The sequence below is a fragment of the Struthio camelus genome, chromosome 13, assembly GCF_040807025.1.
Source record: "Struthio camelus isolate bStrCam1 chromosome 13, bStrCam1.hap1, whole genome shotgun sequence".
NCBI classification, from domain to species: Eukaryota; Metazoa; Chordata; class Aves; order Struthioniformes; family Struthionidae; genus Struthio; species Struthio camelus.
Window position 1 is genome coordinate 3323173 of NC_090954.1, and position 22057 is coordinate 3345229.

General features: G+C 44.0%; 1 protein-coding gene across 6 annotated transcripts in view; it reads right to left on the minus strand.

Annotated features, from left to right (window-relative positions):
* Positions 1–22057, minus strand: part of FSTL4 (follistatin like 4) — a 359281-nt gene that overhangs the window by 163357 nt on the left and 173867 nt on the right. For all 6 annotated transcript variants that reach the window (XM_068959795.1, XM_068959798.1, XM_068959793.1 and 3 more), the window contains one exon: positions 14264–14512. In XM_068959795.1, coding sequence (XP_068815896.1) covers positions 14264–14512 — 249 coding nt within the window. The remainder of the gene's footprint in view (positions 1–14263; positions 14513–22057) is intronic.

Genomic DNA, 22057 nt, shown 5'->3' on the forward strand with positions numbered 1-22057 from the left:
AAAGCTTCCTATTTAAACCTCACCTGGAAACTTTCTCTTCAATTTGTGATCGAGTCCCATCAATTAGCGTTAATGGAGTTGGCACGTACGCATCAGCGGCAGAAGAGGCTCCACAGCAAGGTGCTGGCCACAGCGGTCGGTGCTCATTCAAGAAGCACTGGCCAACCAGGACCCGCTGCTTAACGGACCACAGTCTGAAGCAAACAGCACACCTACCATCCAAATCAGCTCCAGATAACAGGATGGTCATGGGAATTCACCCTCCCGTTGTCCCGGCAGCCAGTCCCGCAGGGAAACCAGGCTCCTGCTGAAAGCCCCGCTCCACCATGCCATCGGCATGCAAGCACAGCAACACCACCTCTTTTAATTAACTGTGCACTTTAAGATTATAAATCCTCACAGTGACTCAGCTGTTTAGCAAAAAAAAAAAAAAAAAAAAAAAAAGTTTCTCCTAAAAGAGCCTCCGAGTCACAGGTAGATAGTCCAAATCTACAGATCACTCATTAGCTTAGGATGTCAAGTTTTAACGTTCGTGGGAACGGTTTCATTTCACAAAGAAGAGTGAAGGCAGATAACCTTACAGCGAGCAGCTAATGTACCTCCAGCCAGAGTACAGCTTCAATACAATATGCAAAAAAGCAACCTAGGAATTACAAAGGGCTTTATCAGCATCTCATGCTGCGGAGCTCTGGCTGGGTACTTATTTTAAATAGTATTCCTCTGCCTTCATGCCACCTCCTACAGGAATCATTCCTCTCAAGCATATTAGCAAAAAGTGTTTGTTAAATCATACAGTTGAGAGGCAGGAACTGGAATGAACTCTGATGGAAGCTGTATAGTTTGGTTTTTTTTTTTTTTCCCCCCTTGTAGTCCCTTAATTGAATCTACGGCATCGAGTCTTTTAGTATTCCCCAGCATTTAGAGTTTCAATTTGCTCCATGGATTTTTATACTGAGCACCCAGGAAAAATTAGCATTTGTGCTGAATAGCTTTTAATCAACTATTCTCACATGTCAGACCTTTTCATCTTTAAAAGCATTTCTAAATCTCCTCGCCTAAGTCTCCCTTAGTTCTAAAATTTATTGTATGTATTAGTTTTCCCTCATTCGGTTCCCAGTGTTCTTTATCATGATCTAGTCATGTGACTCTTTAATGCTCATCTCTACCTTTCCACCATCTCAGTTTTATTTTTCAAGTGATCTCTTGGTCTTTCTCAGGGTATTTTAAGGTTTCCTTCAGCTCCATCTCAGGCCCAGAGACAGAGATGTCCTACTGAAAGTCGCCTGTCACAGCACTGCAGGTTAGCACTCAATAGCTCATTGGTGAGGCTCCTTTTAATTAGAGCAATCAATTTTACCCAAATACCATTTATGAAATTTTGGCCTAACGATGGCAACTTTGCTAGTGTCGAGAGTTTTGAAGAGCTCAGATTCCCGTAGTCATACCTTTGCCAACATAACCTAATCCTGGAAAGAACAAATATGAGGGGAATATTCTCAGCTGTGTGAAAGGAGAGCATATCACCAGTTTTGATCTGTTCAAATCTCTTGGCCTTTTTTGAAGGAGTAAATTCTTAGCAAATCAGGACCTCGTTTCTTGTGGAACTGGAATGGCTGCCAGTAAAAGAAACCTGCCCTAGCAAGAAACACAGATCTCGGGAAAAATCCCACAGGATAGGACAGTCTTTATGTAGACCTGGATTAACAATCTGGTACACTTGAAATGATCGAGACTGGATGTCCACGTGCTACCTCCGCATGGGGAGCTCCAGCACTCAGGTACTCGCCCCCAGTCAAGCCAACTTTAAGATACTGGAATGTTCCCACCTTTGGTACCACCAGGCCTCTCCCACCTCTTCTCTACTCCAGCCTCCACAAGTAAAGCTCCAGCAGTGGAGAACTACTGCGCTCTTGGTGGTCACAGCTAAACAAAGGCGCAGGATGTATTTTGCAGGTTTGACGCTTTTCATGTAAATAAATTCTCTCTCTCCAGAAGCGGCCCCCTGAGCTCCCACTCGACCCCCTCTCCCAGGCTGAAGCACCCGCGAAGCCTTCCAGTAACACTACGCTACTGCAGTCGGGCACTGCTGTTTGAAGATTTTTCCAACACAGAAAACGCTTGAATTAAACAGCGATTGGAATTCCTGACATTCACCGATAAAGAAAGTATAAAAATGATCAGAGTTTTCCCTGTTTATGCAGTATTTGTTGTGCTTCGCTTCAAACTGTTTGGAAAACACACGTAGCATGCACTAGCCTTCCTCTCCAAACGGAAAATAATGAATACAGCCGCTTATTTGATTCCACTCGTTCTGAGACAAGCCCTGCAAGTTATAGATGAATTAAACTAATTTTAAGCTTCTTTGTGGCTTCACCAAAAATTGAGTGGCCCCCTGAATCCATTCAGTGGCAGATTAATACCAGTGTTTTCTGTTCAGCCCCTTTTATGCCAGCTGGTGAGATGAGCCCTGCTCCAGCCACCACGGCACGGGCCAACGGGGAGGGATGGTGTTCCCACATCCCGAGACGGCGGCTGGCCCCTGCAGTAGTCACCACGTCCCTTCCCCACGCACGCTGACCGCGGGGACCAGCGACGCTCCCAAGCTCCCGCAGCGATGCTCCCGGTGCCGGTGATGAAGCCACAGGATTTTGCAAAAGCGAGATTTTATTTGCAAGTGCGCTATGTTAAGAACAGAAGAGGAGGCTCTACGTAGTGCACAGAGATCAAAGCGCAACAAAAATGAGCGAGACCCACAGACACAGCTTAACAAGTTAACTAATAGGTAGCCTTCCAGAAGGACAGCAAGTACCTGTTAGCTCAAATGCTATCAGCCCACTAGCAAATGAAACGAAACCAGCACTTAAAAATGATCTCTTTTATAACTTCCGCACCATAACCTGTATCCACTGAGCTTCACAGCTAGTTATGGAAGATTATTAAATCAATATTCATACTCTCTAATGTAATAATCTCTCTCTCCTCCCTGTACAGGAAAGATACTCTCATATTCCTACCTACTTTTTGTCCTGCTATTAACACACAGTTCAGCTTTGCTCTTTAAAAGAATATCCAAATAATACTTCATCTTGCTTGAGCGCTAGCTTCTACTGCCTACAGTAGTGCTACTTCATTACTCAACTTTACATGTTGAAGTATCAGTGTCTTTTCCTTGAGCACATGCAAACATTGAATTTGGGCTTAGACACCTGAGAAAGGAGACAAAAATATACTTACAAAACACAATGCCTATATCCAAGGTGCTTTAGGAATGGGATTTAAATTAAACAGAAGACAGAAAAATGCAGGCCAACCACAGTCCTGCTCGCCAACGGAAAAGACAAGTATCACACTGTCGCATTCAGGAACATGCAGAGGAAGGGAAATTCATCTGAACATCTACTTGAATTTGTGAGACCGCTGCACGATAAATCAGTCTGGAAGACTAATTGTCACAGGAGGACTAAAGTCACATTGTCCCTATCGATGGATGGGGCACAGGCTGGACGAGCTGTTAGGAGGTACTACCATGTACCTACACCTACAAAATCACCACACCTGCAACGGTCCTGCACGACACCCAATTACTTTAAGTGAACATCTGCAATGGGAGTTACAGAATGAGTACGAATGAAAATGTGTGGCTGAAACACTAGTGACATTGAGGTATCTGACAGGCTGGGACACGTTTTGAGCGACGATTCATTCTAATTGCACTCAGAAGAACACCAGTGCCACCAAACAGAGACCTTTGTCAGCAACCGCTGCCTGTTGCTACCACTGTACATCTACATTGACATCAGCGTTACACATAACGAATATGAGTATTTACTTTGGATTGTAAGTTAGGAAGAGCATCCGAACACAAAAGTCAACAGAAGTTCTCTCACGCCTCTTTTAATGAGCAAAGACAACCACCTAGCAGGTCTAGAAATCCCCTTCGACAGCTCATTGTACCTTTGTCACCAGCAATAAATTCTACATGATATGTTCAGTATCGTTTACTTGTTTCAGTAATAGGAATAATTTAAAAATCACCTGCAACGGTTTTACTGAAAATTAGTAAGAGTTTGCAAAATAACAGCTAGTACAAGGAGAAATCCCAGCAATCTGTTTAATATCAGAAATTCAGCTGAATCCAACTGCAACCTAAATATCCCTGTCCCAGAAGAGAGTTTGATCAGGATTCTCTACGGAATATTGAGCACGTCCCCGCAGTATTCAGAACTAGGTTCAATCCTTCCCAAAGCTAAGGGAAGTCGAGAGGATGACCTTTACCATTGGTGTGAGTTGATGGGAACCGCCCCAGCCAGGGGGAAGCGTTGTCTGCTTGGCGCCTTGCTGCGCCTACGGTGCTTCAAGCTGGTCTCGAGTAACGCAGTAAGAGTTACAGGCATGGTTTGATAGGAACACGAGCTGCTGAATGCAAGCCACATCCTTGCATCTTCTCCCACATCTTTTACTCTGATTCTCCCATCTTCCTCCAGCCTCGTCCTCTGCTTTCATTCCCCACCACCACTGCTAGCGCTACGCCTCGAATGCAATTTCATTAGCACCTTGCCACTTCAGTGAAGTGACTGCGGTCACGATTTCCCAGCACTAGTCTCCAAGCGGGGTGAGCGGGTGCTACCCTGAAGTACAATTTCATTTCACTTCTGTGCCCTGAACAACAACCTAGCTGCAAGGCCAGACTCTTTAAACTGAGATTGTCTCACACTGCCATTGTCTCCTACCACATTGTCATAAAAATTTTAGGGTGAGCTTTTCTATTTTCACATGCAAATGGTTCCTTAAAACCCTTTCTAAGCATCTCTGACACCCTCCCTTAGGTTCACGCAGAATAGCAAATGCAAACACCATTAATGCCCAGCTGGTTCTGAAGCAGGGCTGACAGGCAGCATGTTTCCTAAACTGCGGGCTTTGGTGACCCCCGTGCAAACAATGTGCCCTAAATTATATGAAAGAAATTAGGAAGGAGAATTCCGTTTTTTTTTTTTTTTTAAGGTGTTAATACTGCTGCTGAAATATCGTTTAATTCCCTGTTCACTGGTTGATGCATAATGTGAAGCTGTTTGGTTTTATTGAGGATATTATGGCTGTACACGTCAATATTGGTGACTGAAGAAGATTAATAGACAGATACTTAAATAAGATGAAACTGCTGACTGCCACAGGGCGAGACTGCTCAGAGGGTCCCCACTCGTGACCTTTGCAAAAAATAAACTTTACACAATTTCTTATTAAAATCAGAAAGACACATTGAGCTTACTCCTGCACTCCTCAAATGGCCACATGGGAGCTATAAAACCCCCAGGAACACTAGTTAGGGATGACTGCAGATAACACCGCTTTTTCTGCTGGTTCATCCATGGTATATTCCCCCCCCCCCATTTCAGTTTTACCGACTGCATCTGAGATCTGCCACCGCAGACAGCATGCGTCCGGGCGGTGTTCCAGCAGCAGGGACAAACGGATGCGTTTCGGTGACGCCAGTACAGGTAACATCGCTACGAGGATTTCCTGCAGATACAGCTCTCCTTTTTGCTGACTAGTTCACGTCTCAGCAGCTGGTATGGACATCGTTCTCCACCGACAAGACAGACATTACATTGCTCTAGAGAATATCTCAAATATTTGCTCACTAACAGTTCCTGGTGGGATACCCTAGGACTTCTCTTGAACAACCACACTGGAAAAACAAGTGACATTGCCTTCTCATATTCCTAGGTGCTGGGGGCAGCCCGTACTGCCCATTTGAGTCCTCATTCCACTTTCCTTTGTGCCAGCAGGGTTACCTTTAAGGGTATGATGCCCCCAGCGAAGGCTTCTTCTTAGTAATATGCATTAGGTCTCATAAAGGCTCTTTTTTTAGGACTCACTCTCTTTATTCTTATCTGCATTTCTTCTTCAGGGACTTTTTGTGGCTATTTCTGATTTTCTTCCTTAGGCTCAAATTTTCTCTTCTGTTACGTGCTTTTAACTTTCAAAGAACACACAGCTATATCAGGGAGAGTTTCACAACTGACTCTGCGCAGCCAAAATTTTACTCCCATGAATTTCAGCAATGGGAGCAAAAGTCTTTTAAAATGAAAACAAACAGAAAACACTATTAAAACCCTCATACAAGCTCATAAAAATTTCCTATAACCAAATATAAGAGCAGACTGTGCCATTTCTGCATCTTCACGTAAATCAAGGGAACTTCCATAATTTACCCCAAAGACGAATGTAGACTATTTATTTGGAATTAAGCTCTCCATCACATAAGCTTGTAAGGAGGTAAGAGGATCCCACCCGAAAGCCAAGTACAATTGATCACTCCCCAAAAGAGTGATGAACGTGGGATGAACAATGAACAGGGATTTCCAGCTGAAAACACAGCATGTGAACAGTGAAGAATCCTTTTTGGTATTCAGAATACCAAGTATACTGAGAATATACTCAGTATTCAATATATTAAGAACTATTATCAGCTGTATTGAGCGCAAACACGTATTTCTATTACATACAGAAGTATGACATACATCACATTTGAAACTCCTAATATATTTACATTGGACACTGAAAATATCGTTATAAGCCAGTCCTACTCTGAAAACCCCAGATTCTTCCCAAGTGGGATTAATCACATGCCTACCAACAGCTCTAAATCCATCCTACCGCTGCCGAAGCACTGTCAGCAGTGCTGCAAATTTAAATCAGGAAATATTAATTGCCAGATGGAAAATCTGCCATTAGTTCACACCCAGATTTTTCCAGCTGGAAAGACATAGAGTGTTAAATGGAGCAGATTTCTTTGCAGTCTGCAAACTAGCCGACAGAGCCGGTCTGTCTGTTTTGCAACCACCAAATGAGCAAAACATTCAACGCCTTCTCAGAGACGTTTTGAAATGCTGTTCCCTACAACAAATCACTTCTGGAAGCACCAATGCACGGACTAACACATGCACAGCAAACAAGGTACAGAGGAAACAGGGCACCGCCACCTGAGGCTGAATTCACGTCTACTTGAGATTAGGGGAAACGATACTTTGCAAGGGTTATCAGCCCTTTTTTTCCTTTCTTTTTTTTTTCCCCCCCCAAGTCTGTAATTCATTTACATTCAAGCACTGAAAGTTTGCTGTCAACACGCAGATTACCATTTTCCATAATTAGAAAGCAAGCTTTTGAGCACTGAAGGAAAGAGATATCAGCAGTTGGAAATGAAAGATACCATTTAGGCCACAAAACCGTCAGATTAGAGCACAATTCAGGTGGGAAGGGGCCTCATCTGGTCCAGCCTCCTGCTCAGTGGGGATCAGAGCAGGCTGCTCAGGGCTGTTTCCATCTGCGGAGGTTTTCGAGGGCAGCGTGGGGACTGTGCAACCTCCCCAGGCAGCACATCCCCTGCCTGACCTCCCTCCCTCCTGGGGAAAAGAAAAACTCTCTTGGGTTTTTCCTTCTAGCCATCCAGGCTGACCCACTCATTTCAACTTTTCCCCTCATTTCTTGTTCTCCTGCCACAAGCCACTGTGCAGAGCCTGGCTCCATCTTCTATAACATACATGCCCAAATGTCATGAGACACCCATTTTTTCCCTCTCTTTCAATGTATACGTACAGATGCACCTACAGGCGGGCATGCAGCCTTTGAAAGACTGGCTGTACATAAGTAGCATGAAACGTGAAAGGCTCAAATCCACCAGGCTTCTAGCTGCGTGCAGCAGAGCGTGCAGAGGCGGGAGGAGGTTCACACCGATTTCTTTCCAAATTCCCTCCTAAACCTATCTAAAAATACAATCGAGTATGGGCAAAAACTGACCTTGTGAGGAGGAAAACTACTGCCAAGGAAAGAAAGAAGAGGGAAAAAATATATATATATATTTTTAAGTAACAAACCAAATTACTGATAAAATTATTGACATTTTGGGAGAGACTGGAAGAAGACAGAAAATGGGACTGGAATAGCAGAGCATGAAAACACTTTTAGAATGCCCCAATTTCCTATGTCAGATTCTGTCAGATCAAAATAAAATTAGAGATCTAGTACAGCTTGGATTGAATCAAAAAAAAAAAAAAGAATAAGGTAATCAGCATAGATACAGTGCATTTACATAATGGAAAGTTCAAGAATCTGGTCAACTTAGTTGCACTGAATTCATGCCAGCATACAAACTAAATCTAACCAGCTGCAGCACAAAGCCTTTATATATCCTAGCAAGAAAAGCTCAGCTTTTTAAAAACAACAAACAAACAAAAACATCCCACAATATACCTACATAAAGAGAATACATCAGAACCCGAGAAATAAAGAAAGTGCGCAGGAAAGCGAAACAGGTGCTCCGCTCCTTCTGCAGCAGGCTGGGCTGACACAGGAACGCTTCCAGACCGCTGACCTCGCAAAAAAGAAGTGAGGGGAAGAACAGAGAGAAAAAGAAGGGGAAAAAAAAGAATTTACTCGTAAAACCTGAAGAGGGAGAAGCCTAGCTCTAAGAAAAAAGTATTTTTCTAATATATGCACGTTGTAGGAGAAGAAAACCGTTCCTGTGTTTCTGGAGAAAGCGGAAAGGTACAGGGAGAAACGGAGAGACGCTGCAGTGAGTGGTGTATGCACAGTTTTGCTGGCTAAAAATTCCGAGAGGAAAGTGAGTGAAGAGATGGAGTGGGTGTAGAAAGTCAAAAGGAAAGAAAAACGAATGGAAATGGAACAAAAGGAACTGCTGCTATGTGAAAGCAAAGCATAGTCAAGCAAGTCTCCGCATTTATTCAAATGGAAACGTATCCAGGCCAACTGTTCGTTTTCGACATCCGTGAACAATTGTCCTCATGAGCACAGATCTCTTTCAGGCTTTCACCATTACTAGACGCTCTTCTGGGGAAGAGAGATTTCTTTCTTTTCCTCTTTGGCAGACGGCGAAAGAATTTCATCCTTATATATTTTGTTACTCCGTCAAAAATGCCAAGCGCTGAACTCAAATGACCAGGGGAACTCCAACGGCGGCACACCCAGCAACCAGCCAAGCAAACCCAAAACATCTACAGAGCAGGGAAGTCTGAAATAGAGCAATTTCTTCCAGAAAAACCACAGACACTTTCCTACTGATGAAGATATACAAATCAAAAAAGCATTTCCTCAGCTCCAAGTATGGTACTCAGGCCAAGAGGGAGAAACGTCCTTCTTGAGACAGCTGCACCAAGGACTTCTGCTCTCTAACATTTCCCTTTGGACTTCAAATGCTTGAAGCTATTCATCAGCTGCTTTGCTAGCTGAGGAAAGGGGATGGGATTCATCCTGCCTCAGCGCCACGGGCAACAGGAGGGGCAGACGAGGTGCCCGGAGCCCGCCGGAGCTGGTGGGACGTCGCCACACTTCCACTCTGGTTCCCTGCTTTCGTGGTACCAGGGAGCAGAAGTCCACGCATGGCATGCTACGAGCAGCTCCGGGTGCTTATTTTCTAGATTACTCTGAGAGACATCTGCTAATTTCAAACAACGCTACAGAGGAACTGGAATGTCTTCCACTGCGTTCATGTCAGAAAAGCAGATTTAGGAGAGAACGTTTGGGGAAAATAAGAGATGCAATGAGCAGAACGTCAGTCACAGTGATGCAAATGTCAAGTTCCAATTGATTATTTACTACACCAGGAGGGCAAAACCTTCACGTTTGAGAAACGGCACGCAGCCTTTTTCATGTGTCAGATTTTCAGGGTTCCAGGATTCATTCTAGGCTAGATGGAGGAATCTGTCATTTGCCCAGAGCCAGATTCTCTTCCGACTCCTCCTCATATTAACGCCAGTATGGAATACAACGCCAGCGAGGTAGCAGAAAAATCAAACAATGTTTGTAGTGACACATGAGCATTTGCTGTAAATCAATATTTGCAAAGCACTTCATAGATGATATGTTAAAAACAAAACAAAACAAAACAACACACCCTAAACAATCCTTTCCTACTCCCAAAAACACCAAAACACCAAAGAAACAGATCTTTGCTGTTGGCTTTATCAATTTCCTACAGATAGACCTAGCTCAGCCACTGAAATGGAATCCGAATATTTCATCTATATTCTATATCTATATTTGACCTATCTGTACCTTAAGGTCACCCAGTGCAAGGCCAGCCCCGTTTAACTGGTTAAACTGGCAGAACATGCAGATGCTGTCTGCAGCGTCGTTCAGGTACTTCTACGCAGGGACTCAAACCTTAATTGAAGTCACCCGGGACAAAAACCCTTGAAGAAACCCACTCATCGGCCTAATTGTACTCGAATAATTAAACTATCTACTTGATAGAAAACAAATGGAAAAGATATGCCTACTGACAGACAGAAATCTTACATCCAGCGGAAAAAACATTTTGCACCTTCAAGATTTTTCTCCAGTCAGAGACACTTTATACCGCCTTACACTTTATAATGTTGTATTTATAATGCTGGTATAAATCTGTAGCTTAACAGGTTATTATTACTTTCTATTTAAAAAGAAAACATTAACATTCTTGATTTACAAAGAGGAGACTGAGGTAAAAAGAAATGAAAGGACGCAAACGAGGTTACTCATGAACTGTATGGCAGAAACAAGGGCTGAAGCCAAATATTCCTACGGAGTCCTACTCAACCAGTGAGAGTATCTGTAAACTTGTTTTTCTACATTTTCTCTCTGCAGACAGCAATAGAAGTACTCTTTTGTTTACTCATCCAAGAAGGGAAGAGACCTTGTTTCTCTCCTCCCTTCCATAAAGCTCTCATTCTGCTGAAAAGCAGCGTTAAGCAGTGCTCCATCACAAGAATTTAAGGGTTACTCTAAACCGGGACACAAAACTACTACTTTCTGACATCATTTCATGGTATGTTCAGGGAAGTATTCAGGCGTGACATTGTATCATTAGGTATAATACAGCCATTGCAGGGGCACTGATTACTGCAATGAGAACTCATTTTCTTTAACAGTGTATGTGATAAGGAATGAATAAAAAGCTGGGCCAGAAACATCACTGTAAAAGGGTAGGCTATACACAAGAATGAAAGAAACAGCCAAAAAGACGTTTCTGGGAGTCAGGGAAAACCTACAGCACTGAGCGACTGAGTCCCAGCAGGATCTGTAGGGGTGAAATGAAGATCAGATTTCACCTCCTGCAGCTCTTCTCTGGAAGCTGCAGCTCCATCCACGGTTATTCAGGGCTGAAGCCCGTTTTCAGCCAGGTCCGTGCCCTGATCTGGCTTCACACAGAGATGCAGCGGTGCTAGCGCCAGCGCTCGGCAGGAGGAGCGGGTACGTAGGATGAGGCAGCAACTTAGCTTGGCGTAAGCTGATGGCCAAGCCTCACCTGCAAGCCTCGCAAGGGCAAGCAGCGGTGGTGTGGGAGGCAAGAGGAGTGCCACCCGTGCGGCGGCGCTGCACAGCTCAAGGCTGGCATTGTCATTTGTGAATTAGTTGGGGTCCTCACAGCACACTACTGAGGGAGCACGTCATGGCTCAATGCATTCTGACAGGGCGTTTAATTGAATAAGGATAAACAGCTTCATTAGTGGGAAAGTGTAATTACTCTTATAAGGGTGCAATTACTCTTATAAGGGTAAAATGAGCTATCCACATAGCTGGTATTGTAAAAGATGCATCTCTGGGACAATAAGATCTTTACGAAGATGTTCCTTTTTAAAGCAACAAGCAAAATAAACTTTTCACCTTGACCTGATCCTGCAAACGTGCCTTTAAGGTGACCCTTCAAGAACACTGTTCTGTTTTCCAACTTCATACAAGGTCTATTGATCGCAGACCCAATTACTTCCCAATTGCAATGGACTGACTGAGGTATAAATGGCAGCCATTTCTCCCCTGTGAAGGGCAGTAGGCTGGGCTTTTGGAGAATAAGTAACATGAATAGGCTTGGGTTCAACTTACATTGATGCAAGATCACTCACAAGCACTGCAACCGAGCGCGCAGTGTTTGGTAGTAACACCGCTCTAACAGCATGCTGCTGCCTACATGCAGGAACACACCGTTCATGTGGTCAAGGTGTGAAATGGGGGTGGGACCTCTGAGCAGACTAGACATCCACCTGCCTCGGAGCATGGCCACACACCACACACACGCTGCCATTGGCTTCTCCGGGCACTGAAGCAGCTGTCGAAAATAACGTGGACTCTTCTGGCATTGTTACAGAAAGCCTTGTCTCATGAAGCAACGGCTTACAAAGTGCATGTAGCAGCTCAGTTCATGCTCTCCGAGTCACTCCTACAACTGATTCCTCCATCCCATCAAAAGCCAGATCCCCAAACCTATTAGACTTGGCAGTACTAAGCACAGCTGTGTCTAGACCGGTCTGCAAACTTTCAGCTAGTCTGTCTGTGTCTCAGGGCCTCGTTGGCAGGACAAGCACAGTAATGTTCTCCTATCTCCAAAGGGTATCCTATCTTAGTAAGACACTCGCGTGTCTCTTCAAATAGGCCCTTATTTCTTAAATAGGCTCTTCTAACATTGTGTACTTGCATCTATCTGTTAGTAAATGAGAGCATGGGATGGATAGCTCTGTGTACAGTCAAACTCCTTAGGGGCTCAAGTGCCCAGTGAGCTGAAGATAATGGAATTATTTTCATATTTGATCACGTAAATGTCACTGGAGATGTTCACAACAACCCACTCAAATCTTTCTGTAGGTATAAGGAGTCATATTTGACAATGAGTTTTCAAGATACTCTAGCGAGGCCTTTATAAGACCTCTCATTAGAGCTAAAATAATTTGGGACTTCTCCCACTCTCTGGCATTATATCACACAGCTTCTGCTACTGCAATCTCACTTGATTTGTGACAGGATGGTACATGACATTAAAACTGCTAATGGAAGAGACATAGGACTCCATCCCTCTGGTCATTTGGCCCAATGACAATAATGGAATTTTCTACTACACCAGTAAAATAGTTAAGCATGTATGCACCCTACTGGTATCCTGAATCGTCTTTAAAACAGTCACGACCAAATCACCATAGTGCCTAAATGCCTACCAGAGTCAAGGCTCATTTTGCAAGAGCTGTGATAACGGAGTAAGAAACTACCCCTGCTCCAAGGAGCTCCACAGTCACCTCCCCGCATTCGGTCACCGAGCACACTCTTGCCAACGTTACTGTGTCCTGAAACGGGCATGACGGAGCCACTAAACACAGAGTCAGGTTTCACACGTCAGACAGAAACACCAAACAGGTCCTTGTAGGCTAGGGGAGCCTATAGGGCTGTGAGCTAAATTTCAGTACTAAGCCAAGGAATTTGGCCTAGTAAAGGAATGTCTAGGGTTTTTTTTTTGTTTGTTTGTTTGTTTGTTTTGCATACACTGCCTATGCACTTATTTAGCTATGAACTTGATCCAAGGATTATACAACTTATTTTGCACCGTTTTTCCTGGAAGAAAAAATATTTTGAAACAGCAGCATGTAAACTGTAATTCAGAGCATTGCTCTTTTGGGGGGAGGTACTGAACTTCCATAAACCCTACCTCATGTTTCACTTTTGTGCAGACATTTATGCAATGAACCAATTTGCTACTTGACATTGAAGATGTGTTACCTTAGCAAACATTTGCCTGTCATCGTTCTGACTTTCTCTTGGTACACTTCCACTTCTCTTTTTTTGTCTCAATAGTTTTTTCCCTTTTGCTGTGTAATTCGTCTAAGTGGGTTGAAACACAATTATCGGGTGTGGTGCCCTTTGAAAAATGCCGACACGTGGTGCTGATGGTTCCCAAAACATTTGCAACACGTCCCACCCTATCATACCACGTCACATCTATCGTAAAGTCCCTCGTCAAAAGCCTGCAGAGTGCTCACTGAAGTGTACTTCTCAGCTGATACACGCTCAGTTTCTGCATTCACTTTCAGGAGTGAATGAATTACAATTTTCTTTCTCGTTTGTGCAACAAACTTCTTGTAATACCGTGTACTATTTTTTTTTTAACGTCTTAGTCTTGTTCAAAGCCTTACCAAACGAATTAGATCGTAAAACGTTATTACACTAGAAATTGTAAGTACCGAAGAGCACAACCAAAGCGCACACAACGCATACAATGATGTTAATTATTTACCAGTACTCAGTTTGATTATATTTTGGGTGACGGTACTTAGATTTTTAATAGCTGCATAAAGCATTGCATTATGTTCTACGGAGTCCTAGAATAAATCATCCTTTAAAAATTTATCTCTTAGAAATAAAACATACCATTCAGCCATTTATCAGGATTAAGGAAAGATGAATGATGGAAGTTCTGTAGAAGTATTTATTTTTAATGATGCCCTACCTTTGAAGAAACAGTCCTTGCTGTGGATAATGTAGATCTTCTTCCTCTGCAGACATGAGGCTCGATGCAGTTGACAGTGATTTTCATAAAATTTGCCATCAGATCCACATACTGGCATGTAGCTGGGCTTGCAGTCTTCTACACACCTGCACTCCGGCTGGCCGGTCTCCTTGTTAACCACACACTTGCTCCCTCGGCCACAGTATTTCTTCTCACACGATGCGTGCAGGCCATCCTGCCCATAAAGCACTGCAAAGAACAGAAAACACCAGCGTTAGCACATTTCCCTAACACAGCACAGGCGTTTGCTTTAGCAGCGTGCTGATCACAAGCTCCAAGATAGCAGGATTTGGAGGCTAAAAGTGCACCCTGTTGGAGAGCAGGACAGCACAGGTAGGAGAGGATCTTCACATCTGGGCTCACGGGCTTCCAGCTCTGACTCATCAAACTACTGAGGCATGTGCTTCAAGGTTTTGACTGAAAAGCGATGGACATGGGACCTTGTGCTCTTTTAGTCCTTTGCAAAACTAGGCCCTAGGATAAAATTCAGAGGGAGTATTTCAGTGTCCAAAGTTTGGACATACGTTCAAAAAAGCAGTTCAGAAATCCTGCTCTGCTCTAGCCACAAGCCCTCCAGGAGCTTCATTGCAGACTGCGACCTTCCCCGCGTACCTGTGTCGGAAGCAACGGGAGACATGCTCATCCGATGATGATCACAAGTCTCAGTTTATTTGCACCTTTTTATGACTTATATAATAGAGTTAATTAGTTTATACATATTGCAACAGCCAAGCTCCTTATAGGTTGTTAACATTAGTTACTTATCATGCCCGACAGCCAGATGCGGTTAGCCTGTTTGTACCGGCATTTTTGCTGATACAAAACCTAGTCTCAACCCCACATCCGCTCAACCAGACACTTCCCCAAATTCACGCGACCCAGGCGCGTTTCACATTGCCTCCTGATACACAGTTACATCCAAGCAGTTCTTGCAGCCGTGTCTTCATGTCTCTCGTCACGTAGTCGACTTCCCAAAATACCTTCCACATACCTGCACTCCCTCACTAGTAGCCAGAAGCAGAATATCCCCTTGGCTAAGAGTCACACAGATTTCAATGTAGGTTAATATAGGCAATTGCTGAGAGTTTTTGAAGAAGGGGGAGAGGGGGGAAGCCCAAGGAGGAGTAGCACTGAAGTCAATGCAATATGATGGCAGGATGCTTCTCACTGTAAAAACGCCCATCAAAATCTACCTCTATACTCTGAGTAGCGACACACAACGAAAAATAACTTTGTACTTCTTTTAAAAATTCATTGGGTATCCTGTTCTGCACATTACTGTACTATCTATTTTGTGGTATTATTAAGAGGCGAAGGATGCTGCCTTGATGCTGTAATATTTTCTGCTTCTGAAATTTCCTTACTTAAAGGCTTACAACACAATATTATTATAATTTATACAGGACAAGATATTTCCAAACAAGCCACGACTCAGAGCAATAATTAGCTTTATACTCAACGAAGAGAGTTTCAGGAAATTAGATTGTTCTATGTTAATTGGAGTACACAAAGTCAAGAATTACAAAGGGATGCTGCAAAAGGCGTAATTACAGCATGAATAAACATTTAGCAGTCCACAGCCTGCTGCCAGCTGCACGCAGCCCCCCAGTAGCAGCAGTCCAGGGCTGGGCTACGCTCGTGAGTCACTTTGGACCAGCTGCACAGGGTCGAAGCAAGTCCCAGTTGCCGGTTTCCCACACGTAGCCTCGGCTCTCGGCACAGTTTTGACGTGTGCTAGCTGGATCCCTTTGGAGGAAAGCACAGTGGGAGCGTGGCTCCAGACACCCTCCAGCTCCTGATGGGACAAGCTGTATGGTGGCCGCGATACCACTGTGTCCTCCAGGTGCACCCAAGGCATTTTCCAAGTAGCAGAGCTGTTGGGCCAAGGAGACCAGACCAAATCTAATCCAAAGAACCACCCTCTGTTAATTGCATAGAATAGAGAAGCAAGGAGCATCAGCACTAGCTACTTCAATCTACTGACCACTTTTTATTACGCTAAATTCCTGGCTAACATAGACATAACCTCTGCTTGCCCGATGTCTCATGCCCATTGGAAGTGCTCAAGCTGCATTCGTCTCCTGGTGACCAAGGGGTTAAAGCACAAAAAACAAGCAAAAATTTCTATAGGAAACAAACTCCCATTTTTCTTGGCCCCAGCTAAGCCTTTGTTTTTAATCACGGTAAATCTGAAAGGAAACAAAAAATCTGTTATCGAAGGATTAACTATTTGACTCAGTAACTCATTAAAATTCCTCCAACCTTGCCAGCCTGAGAAATATTGACTTCTTCCTGACTCATAATAAACTAGAAGGTCAAAGTATCTCTGAGCAGCATCAGAGGTACAGTCCCTGGAAGGAGTATCTGAATATTCCTTATTTACTTTTCTCCTTGTTCCAGGGTTTCTGCACAATGTCCTCAAGAATGCAGATGCTGCAGCCTCTGCCAGACCTCGTTGCCAAGGTCATCTGCAATTACAGCACGCCGTCGATCAGCCCAGCGCGCCAGGCTGGGGTTTGAGGACGCCCTGTTAAGCGCCATCCTCCCCGAGAGCAGGACCTACGCCCTCGCAGGGGCTTGGCTTCCTCAACGCAACGTGACGCGCTCTGAGACGCTCCAGACACCAGCTCCTGACGCTGAAGGTACTTAGCATCAAGCTTTGGGAGGTATTATCGTCTATATGAACACAGTGCCGGTGAAACTAAAGCAAATCCCTTCCTGCGTGGTCTCGAACGCTACCGATCGATCACACGCAGTGACGTGGGTAGTGGTGCAGGACCCTGCATAGCCCATTGCAGGACCCGGCCCCGTTGCACGTCCTGCTCTGTCTGGCTGTACCGCGCAGCAGAGACTCCGCGCAATCGCATTTCTCTCCCCCGTCTGGCCCGAGCGAGGAACCCGTCACTGCAGCCGTGCGGAGCTCGTGCCGGCTGCCCCGGGCTCCCTCCTCAAGGCGTTTCTCCCCTCCTCGTCCCGCACGGGCCGCTCTGCTTTAGCGCACCAGGTCAAACCCAAGCCGACGGCAGCTCCTCGCCGCCCACCTAGCGCTGCAAGGTGCTGGCAGGAGCAGAAACTCTCCTTGGATCCTTGAGCATTTTTTTCCATTTTGATTTTTAATAGAAACTTAACATTACTGCCAAAACATTACTTAACAAGAACCATTCCTATTGTTATGGAAATCTTGTGTCTTTTAATGATGCATCAAAGATTTGGAGAACTGAGGGCTTACAGAAAAGACAAAACACTCTGGCTTTTCCACGTCCAGCCCGGTTACTATGGAGAAGTCACATAAAGCCCGTCTGCTTCTACACCACGCGGGTTTTGTTCGTAGTCGGGTTTATCCACGCTCTCAGACAAACAACTCCTGCTTAAGCACAACCGAGCACGGGCAAGGTGGGCAGAAAGGACACCCCGTGCACAACGTGGAAAGAGGTGACGGCGATGGCCATAGTAACGTCATCGGGCAAGACAAGAGAGGACCTCCCTGATGGCCTGGGGACCTGGGACTGCTCTGAGACGGGGAGAGAGGCCGGTGGGCAGCTCAGCGCCATCAAACAAGGCTGCCTTTGCTATTTTTTTGTCACGTTATTAAAAGTGACTGAATTCCCCACTCCAACAAGGAATATTAAAAACAGAAATGGGAAAGGTAATCAAGTGAAACTACCTACTAACTGCTTGCAGTATTTATGAGCCCCACTGTACTGCATGAAAAAGATATAATTTATTTAATTTATTAGTCGCAAAGAAAGTCATTTGCAGAGGTTAAAAACTGATCACCTTGCAAAACAAGCCACTTTTCGACACTAATTAATTTTGCTCAACATGGCTAGACACTGACTTGCTATATTATATTAAAGTCAGCATGATGGAAAGAGGAAGCCCCGTTGTGTATGGTCGCTGGCTGGCCCCGGAGACACGTGGAATTCCAGCCAAAAAGCGACACAGCCTTGGTACAGCCAGTAAGAGAAAAGACTTTGGGAACCCACATTTAACACTGGAAGTTTCTACTGCAAGTCCTTCAAAGGCCATGCCGCACCTTACAATCATTATCTGCAGGTTTCTTTCAAAACACAGTTGCGACTTCATAGCAACAAGTGGGAGGGGGCAGAGGAAAACGCAAAGCCTCTTTAACATTAGGAAAAATATTAGGTCTCTAAACCTAGTTCCTCCCATGATGTAAACCAGGAAATTAACAGCTAAGGAGTTATTCCACTGGCATCCTGACATCAGCAGTCTTCCAACACTTCTCCTTTACCACAGAAAGTAATCTTCTATGGTCTAAAATGTCTCACCTGTACTAAGCGCTATTTATTGCTAAAAAAATACATATTGCTGATCTGTGCAGATATATTTACATATAAGTGAATGTCCTTGGGTGCATGTATATGTACATCTATTCACACATGCTCTTATACACATATATAAGACCTACCAGACACTTCCCAATACACTTGACTTGCCACCAGCTTCATTTTTGCTGATAAGATGATGCTACAGCACAGGGCCTTTAAATCTCCCCTTACTAGCACATATTTAATATACATTTCTTGAATAACTCATGGCTTGATGTAATAAGAGTTCAGATGCATGAATATTGCACCTGGCTTCTGTTCAGTTAGCAAACGTCTACACGCATTGTTACTGCTGCAATGAAAAAAGAAAGGAAACATAAAGCAAGAACTTCGTAATAATCTTCTCTATGAGTTTCTCAGTCTTTTTTCATTGCTTGCTTATTATGAAAGTGGAGAGGCAGAAAAGCCACAGTAAATCACCTGGCATTAGGGGCATCGCAGCAGCACACATTCATTATCTCAGTTATGAGCCTTTAGTGTTATGATTTACTTATATAAAGCAAAAACAGCGACTTATCCTGGAGAAAAATACAGAATGTGAGACCCCGCTTCGAGTACATCTTGCTAAGGACACAAACCATCAACGCTGGCTTCTTCCAGGGTTTGGCATAACTAGAGGGGCCATGGTTTCAGCAAAAGGAAGCATCATCGCTATGCTCATTTAGATGCTCTAGACATGAAAGAAGAGATAGACCATCCTACTGATGACATGAAAAATTAGTTCAAAACCTATAAACGACACAATCACAAGACTCCAATGAGCTCTGCACACATCTAAGGAGCCAAGCAGCAACCCCAGTGCCCCGGGGCAGCTGCCTGGCAAGCAGCGTGCTGGGAACATGACCCTGGACGGCTACCTGCAAAAGCCTCCTTGAAACAGGACTAGGAAATCTGCTCCAACAGCCACGTTATTTCAATTATTTTTCCACTAGGACTCTTGCCAGTACAATACTTTGCACGCTGGGCAGCGTAGAAGTGATTCCCATTACAAAAATTAGAGAGAAAAATTAAAAGGGTAAAATAAAACTTTTACAGTCATTCTAGAGATAATTTTCCTACCATAATAATGCAGTTTTAATTCTAATCTTTTGAGCACTCAAGGAAAACAAGCAAATATCATTGCACTCGGAGGAAACTAGCAACCCCCTTTCACTTGCATTTCTGGTCTTGTCTTTAAATTTATCATTGCTGCTGAAGGAAATGGGGCTTGGATTGTTCCTGGGGCGTTTTGCAGAAATCTCATAGAAAAAGATATAATACATACTTTTATTTATTTATGTATATAATATACATAGTTAATAGCATCTGTTTGAAATTGCTTGGTGTTGAGAGTGCTGCAGGAAACCCAGCACGCCAGTGGCTTGTTCCCGCGGGCGGACCATGGAAGCGTGCCGGCGGCGTGCGGTTCAGTGTAGCTGGTCGCAGGGGGCTGCCGTCTCCCCGGGGCACCCAGAGCCGAGACCACAGCACCCCAAAAGGACCACAGCCGCAACGCAGCTGGCAGGCACAGACTAACCTCGGACCAGGCAAACAGAAATGGCAGGCAGCAAAGTCAAGGAGCAAAGATGGACCAAAAATTAGAGAAGTAACATAGGAAAATCCCTATAATTGAGTTTTATCTGTGAATAAAGATAACTACATTTTTGCAATCACAGCAGATGCTGTTTTGAAAAAGCGATTTGGAGCCGATGTGCTTTCTAGCAGGAGTCGCCCATGCCAATGCACTCCAATTGGGCAGCGTCAGAATAAGTCGTGTGACTTCTCCAGCAAGTTGTACCTACTATAAAATACACAATCCCGCATTACAAAAAAGTTGCTGAGTTTAAAAAACAAAACAAAAACAAAACAGTTTAAAGGCAGGCGAATCCACTCTGAAAAGGAGCGTTGCGATAAACAGTTACAGCGATAATACCAACACAAAGGGAACTGCTTAGTATGTATGCACAGTTCAGTATTAAATAAATAAATAAATAAGAAACGCTCAACCAAAGTTCAGTGGCGACATCCAGTTATTCCACAAATAGCAGAAGGAGGCACTCAAAAATCACAGAAAAGTTTCCTATATTAATTTTTGCATCTGAAAATGGTAATTAATGTTACCTCTCTGCCAGGAGAACAAAACCCATAACGGGTGATACCACGAAAACGCATTTGAAAGTCTGAAGTAACTAACTAAGATCAATTAGACTAATTTTTGCCCCATTTCCAATCCTTTTAACCGTGAGAAGATCAAAAGCTTCATTAAATATTATTTTGGGATGGTATTATGGCTTATGACAGCACTAATAAGGAAAAAGAGGCAAGAAACATGAACAAATCAAAAGATCAAAACTATGTAAAGTGTATATGCAGATTACTGAGGAAAAAATACCCGTCAATGTATGAGAGCATATATATTTAGATACTTGCCATGAAGCTATATCACGCACAATTTGCTTGATTGTTCACCTCTTGGAAGCGCTACTAAAGAGATGATTCATAAAATGGCTCTATATTAACTGTTTTTATCCAAAGTTATCTCTGATAGGTACCTGACATTGAAGGCGACTGCATTACATTACCACCATGCAGCAGGTACGGATCCAGGACCCAGTTCTGCTGGACTGATGCTGCGGGACGCACCTCCCCGCCGGACCCCCGTACCTCGCTCAGTCTTTGCTAACCAGGGAGCAGATAACAGGCTCTACAAGAAAACTGGGGAGGACAACCACACACCCGGTCAGCCAAGAAAAACCTCAACAGCAGCAGCTGACCAGACTGCTTTATTGCTTGCATTCATCAGAAGAGTTTGATTAAATTTTTCCTTGGGCACCAATACTGAAAACATGAACAACCCTGCGAACCTGGGCAGCAGCCTGCACGGGCACATAGGTGTTTATTTTTCTTGATTCTGTTTTTAATTGTCATAGCGTTGCACAGCCGGAAGAACACAGAAACGTTTCCTAATCGGATCCGTAGGGAACAGATCACATTACTAGTTGGGCTTTCACTGGTAAAACTCAATACCAAAAGAATACACCTTCTGAAGGAGGGAAATGAAATTCCCATAGGTCGTTGCTCAACATCAGGCTTGTCGCCTTTCATCTTTTTCATTGGTCTCCAACTGGCCCATTCCCTTACTCTGCCTCGCAGGACCAGCCTTCCTTTTCTCCCTGTTTTCAGTTGTCTTTTATCCTTGGACCAGCACTGCAAGCTCTATGGGCTACTATAAAAGATATGAGAAATCAATAACCCAGCGTCATACCTCTTTCTGCTATTCCTCGAATGAAACTCTTGCAGCAGCGACTACGAGGAGGTCAGAACCCAATAATGAGATAACCATAGATGACTTGCCCATTTTCCTGGCGCTCTCTCCAATTACATTACCAACAGAGCGGCTGGA